General features: G+C 33.3%; 1 protein-coding gene across 1 annotated transcript; it reads left to right on the forward strand.

Annotated features, from left to right (window-relative positions):
- The first annotated feature begins 311 nt into the window (after positions 1 to 311).
- LOC119520759 (olfactory receptor 14A16-like) lies at positions 312 to 1238 on the forward strand. Its single transcript, XM_037818708.1, has one exon. The coding sequence runs from the start codon at positions 312 to 314 to the stop codon at positions 1236 to 1238; it is 927 nt and encodes a 308-aa protein (XP_037674636.1).
- The last annotated feature ends 5843 nt before the right edge of the window (positions 1239 to 7081 follow it).

The following is a 7081-nucleotide window of genomic DNA, read 5'->3' on the forward strand; positions in this document are numbered from 1 at the left end:
AAATGCAAAATTCCGTTTAGTACAATATGAAGTATGGGCCCTCATGTAAACAGAATTTCAAGGTGGAAAAATTGGGACTCATATCCCTTTACATTCACACATCCAATGTGGAATTCTGGAATTAAATAACCTCAATGATGACTTTGTGGTGTTATTCACATATGGTTTCAAATTTTCTAATAGCTATGTGGGTGAATGGTAGAAAGGGAATTTATACACCCACACAAACAAAAGAAAGCAGTAAACCAGTTCAGACCATTCTCAAGTTATTCACTTTATTTTTTAGAGTAATCAATTAAATGTCCAGGGAAATGTACAACTTCACCTTGGGAAACACATTCTTACTCATGAGGTTTTCTGATGTCCAGGAGATCCAGATTTTATATGCCATACTGTTTCTGATAATTTATCTGGCAGCCATACTGGGGAATCTTATCATCATCTCTGTCACCAGCAAGGATCATCAGCTCCACACTCCCATGTACTACTTCCTGAAGAACTTATCCTTTCTGGATCTCTGCCTCATTTCCATCACTGTCCCCAAATCCATTGCTAACTCTGTGACAAATCAAAACACCATCTCATTCCTGGGGTGTGTTTCACAGATATTTTTCTTTTTCTTCTTGGCCACTACAGAGGTAGCTCTCCTCACAGTGATGTCCTATGACCGCTATGTTGCCATCTGCCACCCACTCCAATATGAAATCATCATGAGCCATGGGGCCTGTGTGCAGATGGCCATTTCTTCATGGGCCAGTGGAGGTCTCAATGCAATTCTGCACACAGCTTCCACCTTCTCAATACCGATTTGTGGGTCTCCTGATATTCATCAGTTCTTCTGTGATGTGCCTCAACTACTTTCACTTGACTGTTCTTATAACATTGGAGAATTAGTAGTCATTGGACTCAGCTTACTATTAGATTTTGTTTGCTTTATGTTTATTGATATTTCATACATTAACATCTTTGTCACTGTCCTGAAGATGCCATCCAGAGAGGGCAGGTCCAAAGCTTTCTCTACATGTTTGCCTCACCTCATTGTTGTGACTCTGTTTCTCTCTTCTGGATTCTTTGCCTATTTACACCCCCTTCCCAAATATCCATCAGCCTTGGACTTGCTGGTGTCCATGTTTTATACTGTGGTGCCACCCACCATGAATCCACTCATCTACAGTCTAAGAAATAAGGATATGAAGGCTGCACTAAGGAAACTGCTAATGAGTAGTCCTTCAAAGTAAAGTTAAATCCCACTTGTCATGATATTTGCTTTCACTGACATAATTGAACAAACTGGTTTTATACTCTGGCAATTGTATTGGATACTTGAAGTAAGATTTTCATATAAACTCTCAGTATACTCATCAAACTGGTATTAAGAAACATCCTGTGTGCAAATCAAATATGTAGGATAAACAATAGGGTTTCACTTGTAGTTGTTCAGATATATGCTGGTCTAATGTTTATCTTCCTAATGGGGATGACTTCCTCTGTTGTCAATTCTAAAATTGACAGGATATTATGGGAAAACTTTGATTCTATAAGGCAAACCAAATATATGATTATTCTTAGTAAAGTAGTAATCCAAAATGCTGTGCCCTGGGGTAATATGTATAATCCATTCTCAAATTAAAGGATAAAACATATAAGAAACTCTGATGTTCATCTGTCTTCCTACTTTCTTTCCCAAACATACTCTATGCCATTTTCTAGTGTAGCTTTTGTCCTTGAATTACAGTGAGAAAAAATAGGTACATTTAAATTTAGCTTTAGTATATTTTGATACATGCCCATATAATAATATGAAAACAAGCTTCTGGAAGCATAGAGTAAAGGCACTAAAACAAAAGGGATGCTTAGAATGAATGTGGGTGTAGGGAGGCAGTATACCAAGACAATTTTTGGATAAGGTAGTATTTAAGCTTTATTTTAAACGAAGAGATATACTGGGTGTGAGACTCAAAAGTAGTTGGGGAACTAAAATGAAGGCTGAGGTGGAAGCAAAACAAAACAAGAATGTCAAAGTGTGGAAAGGGATAAGAAACTGACCTGAGAGTGAGAACTACAGTGATCTTTGTCATGAAACAAAAGATAAGAGAAGAGAGAGATGAGGTGGAGTAGGCAGAGAAGAAAGGCTTGGCAAGATTCTAAGAGTCTTAGACAGTGGGAAATAGAACTTGGATCATTTATTACCATTTTGAGAAAGTAGCTACAGGGTACCCTGTCAAGTATTTAAGATATTAGATATGTTTGAGGAGGACAAAACAATAGATAAGAAATTTTAGTTTACTACCAGTAAGTGTTGCAGATCTTCATAACTTCTGGATATGCACCCCACAAAGATCTTAAGACCACTTCTCTATTCCTTATCTAGTGCTGTATTTTCCTATCCTGCACCATTTGGCCATGAGACTTCCTTTGCCTCGGACTACCCCAGATAATGTCAGTTTCTTCTGTTAGACAATTTTTAACAAAATTTGACTCCCGTAATTTAGTTGTAATTTGACATTTATATTCTTAAGTCTTTTATATATATCACTTTACTTCAATAAACTGTATTGTGCTTGAAGGCTGGGGCTGTATCTTCAGTACCAAAGTTTGTGTGTGCCTTAGACTAGAAACTCAGCAAGTATTTATTTAATGAATGAATTATTGGACACTGCAATTTTCCTGGTCTGAGAATCATTTGCTATTACCTTTATCTTTAAAAACTTTTAAATATTTTCTTTGTACTGTCCATATTGGGTATATTTGTGCTGCATAGAAATTTAGAAAAATAATTAACATCCTGAAAGATACTAAGTTTCTAAAGGGAAGAAATTTTGTCTCACTTATGAAATTAAAAATTGATTTAAAATGATTTATGGATTTGTATTAATCTGAGCTCAATGAAATTTTTCATATTTGCAGCAAATTGACTTGTAATTCATTCCAAAGACAGTGGATAATAACAAATTTCTATAATAATTCTGGCCTCATGAATTATCAGCAACTGCATTTTCATAGGGAAAAAGAACAAATGAATTTGTGCAATAAATAGAGAGCAACCATTTCTATGACTGAATAAATGTGTATGCATTCTTGGAAAAATGATTTGCACTTTCTTGGTAAACAGAAAACTGGACAACTTTTTTGAGGTTAAATGGGAGGGAGATAGGATGGGTTTTGATAAATTAAAAGACATATACAAAGACAGAAAGCCTAATACATAATGACAAATTCCAGGTTCTGTAAGTACTTCTGTGTGAGTGGAGCATATGTTATCCATCAAAGAGGGGATGGAAAGGAAAATTAGGGGAGTGAAAATTAGATGATGTACAAACATAAAGTATTCAGTAATTCACCTGAGGTCAAATTCTAAAAAGGAAGATATCAAAGATAACATTTGCACCAAATAAGAATGTGTCATTTTTACTAATTTTGTGTATGTTTCAGTGGCATTAATTACCTTGTATTATATTACATTAATTGCATTCATAATGTAGGGCTACCATCATCTCCATTCATTACCAAAAGTTTTACTTACACCAAACAGAATTTCTGTAACCATTAGGCAATACCACCCCATTCCTCCCTCCCCCAGCCACTGGTAACCTCTAACCTACTATCTACCTCTATTGATTTGCTTATTCTAGATATTTAATATAAATGAAAGCATACAATATTTGTACTTATGTATCTTGCTTAATTCACTCAGCATAATGTTTCAAAGGCTCATCCTTGTCATACCTTGTATTAGAACTCACTTCATTCCTCCTCCCATCTGAAAAATATTGCATTTTATGTGTATACCACATTTTGTTTATCCATTAATCTGTGGATGGACACCTGTTGTTTCAACCATTTGGCTATTGTGAATAATGTCAATATGAACATTGGTGTACTCATTCTGCTTGTGTCCCTGTTTCCAATTACTTTGAGCATATTTTTAGGAGTGGAATTCCAGGGTAATATGCTAATTCTGTGTTTAACTTTTTGAGGGACATTAAATTGCTTTCCACAGCAGATGCACCATGTGACAATCCCATCAACAATGCAAGAGGGTTCTAGTTAATCAGCCTGTTTTATTCATGGATTGAATTAAGTTCTCCAAAAAGATACAGTGAAATCCTAATCCCATTACCTCAAGATGTGGTATTATTTGTAAATGGGGTCATGGCACCTGGAATTAGGCAAGTTAAAATAAGGTCATATTGGAGTATATGGGTATGTCAACTCATAAACCAATATGACTGGTGTTCTTACATGAGGAAATTTGGACACAAGACAGCTAGAAAGTAGAACCTCAAGTGACAAATGAGGCACAGAATGTTATGGATTTCTGGTAAGCCATCACCAGAGGCTAGAAGAGTCATGGAACAGATTCTTCATCCAAGGAAGCACAGCCCTGTTAACACCTTGTTTTCAGACTTATAACCTCCAGCAATTTGAAACAATAAATTTCTGTTGTCTAAGCCACTCTATTTCTGTTTCCTTGTTTTGTTTATGACCTTAGGAGGAAAATTTCAGTCTTCAACCATTAAATACCATGAAAGCTGTTAATTTTTATAAATATCTTTTTTATATTGAGGGAATTTCCTTCAATTTCTACTTTATGGCATGGTTTTAACATAAAAAGTTGTTGAATTTTGTCAAATGCCTTTCCTAAGCCTAGTGAGTTGATCATATTTTGTTTTTTTTTCCCCATAGTTCTATTAACATGGTGTTTTATATTAACTTAACTTTTTATGTTGCATTTCTGGGATAAATCCAACTTCTTAGTGAATAAACCTTTTAATATGCTAAGTATTTGGTATGACAGTATTTGGTTGAAGATTTTTCCATCCATATTCCTAACAGAAATGCATCTGTAGTTTTCTTTACTTATATTTCTATATGATTTTAGTATAATACTAATCCTGGACTCCTGGAATGAGCTAGGAAATGCTATTTTGTTCTTTTATTTTTTGAGGGAGTTTATTACATATTGCTCTTAATTTCTTTTAAGTGATTGATAAAATTCACCTGATACCATCTGTTCCTAGACTTTATTATTAATTTATTATTAATTTTGGGCAGAGGGCATTGAGTACTGATTCAATCTCTTTACTTGTTATAGATCCTTTGAGATTTTCTCTATATTCTTGAGTGAAGTGATTTGTATGTTTCCAGGAATTTATCCATTTTATCTAGATTATCTAACTTGATGGTGTATTCTCTTATTCTTTTTTTATTTCTGTGAGGTGAGTAATGAGGTTTCCACTTTCATTTTTGATTTTGGTTATTTTTACCTTCATTTTGTCAGTATAATAAATATTTGTCTGTTTTGTTCAACTTATCAAAGAACTAATTTTGGTATCATTGATTTTTTCTGTTTTTTTTTCTATCTCTATTCCATTCATTCCTATTCTAATCTTATGTATTTTCTTTCTTCTGCTAACTTTTGGATTAGTTTGATTTTCTTTTCCTAAATCTTCAAAATGTGTAATTAGTTTATGTTTTCAGAAATTTATTTTTTAGTGTAGCATCTCATAGTTTTAGTATGTTTTGGTTTTGCTTTCATTCATCTCAAAGAAGTTTCCGGTATTCTTTCTGTTATTGATTTCCAGTCTCATTCTATTGTACTCAGAGAGAATATTTTGTAAGATTTCATTATGTAAAATTTATTGAGACTTATTTTGTGACCTAATATACAGTCTATACTTGTGAGTTAACCATGTGCCCTTGAAAATAGTGTGTATCCTGCTGTTGTTGGGTGCAGCACTGTGTATATGTCTGTTAGGTCAATTTGGTTTATAGTGAAGGTCAAGTCTTCTATCTCCTTATTAACCTTCAGTCTAGATATTTTATTAATTATTAGAAGTCACATATTAAAGTATCCAATGATTATTGTAGAAATATTTTCCCCTTCATATCTTCAGCGTTCTCTTCATATATCTCAGGATATATATATATATATGTATATATATATATATAATTGCTATAACTTTTTGTGTTTGTGACAAGTTTACCAATATATCTGATCTCTTTTAACAGCTTTTCATTTAAAGGTTATTTTGTATGCCAATAACATACCACCTAGCCCTTTTATTGGTTACATTGAATTTTGTTGAATTGGTTGCATTGAATATGGTTTCTATCTTTTCATTTTCAACCTATTTGTGTCTTTGAATTTAAGGACAATCTCTTACAAATGGTAAACAGTTGGCCATGCTTTTCTATCCATTCTGGCAATCTCTATTTTGATCAGTGGGTTTAATCCATTTACAATTAAACTAATTGCTAATAAAGTAGGTTTGACTTCAGCCATCTCTTAATTTTTTTAGTATGTCTTATAATTTTTTGTCCCTTATTGCATCCATTTTTTCTTTTGTTAATCCCTTCTCATTTCATTTTGTGTGCATATTTAGTATTTTTTTTAGCAAATTGTAGTTCTCTAACACTTGCTCCATGTTCTTAGCCCCAATTTTATTTTATCCTTTCTACGTACAAAACTATAGACCAAGAATTTTTATATATTTGAATTTTAAATCATGAAAGAAATAAAAAACAGTGTTACAAACCATAATTGCCAAAATACTGGTGTTTATATTTACCCACGTATTTCTTCTGCTAGAGAACTTTTTTTGATTCATACAGCTTCAAATAACTGTCTACTGTCCTTTTCTTTCAAGTTGACTTTCTTGAGGATTTCTTTTAGGAGAAGTATATTTGTAATAAACTCCCTTAGCTTTTGCTGATCTGAGAAGTTCTTAACCTCTTTCAATTGGAAGGAGAGTTTTGACAGATATAGAATTTTTGTTGACTTTTTTTTTTTTTTTTTTTAGTACCATAAATCTATCACTCCACTGTCTTCCAGACTCTCTGGTTTCTGATGAGAACTTGGATGTTAATCTAATTTAGGTTCCCATGAATGTGTAAAGCTGCTTCATGCTTACTCTATTCAGGATACTACTTATATTTCTTGGTTTTGAAAATTTGATTATAATGTGTCTTTGCATGGATCTCTTTGAGTCTATACTGCTTGGAGTTCATTAAATATCCTGGATGTGTATATTCATGTCTTTCATCACATTTGAGAAGTTTTCAGCCATTATTTCCAGAT

The sequence above is a fragment of the Choloepus didactylus genome, chromosome 26 (assembly GCF_015220235.1).
Source record: "Choloepus didactylus isolate mChoDid1 chromosome 26, mChoDid1.pri, whole genome shotgun sequence".
NCBI lineage: Eukaryota > Metazoa > Chordata > Mammalia > Pilosa > Megalonychidae > Choloepus > Choloepus didactylus.

Bases quoted from the DNA above. Each gene is read 5' to 3' on its own strand.
- LOC119520759 (XM_037818708.1), top strand. From the start codon at position 312: ATGTACAACTTCACCTTGGGAAACACATTCTTACTCATGAGGTTTTCT.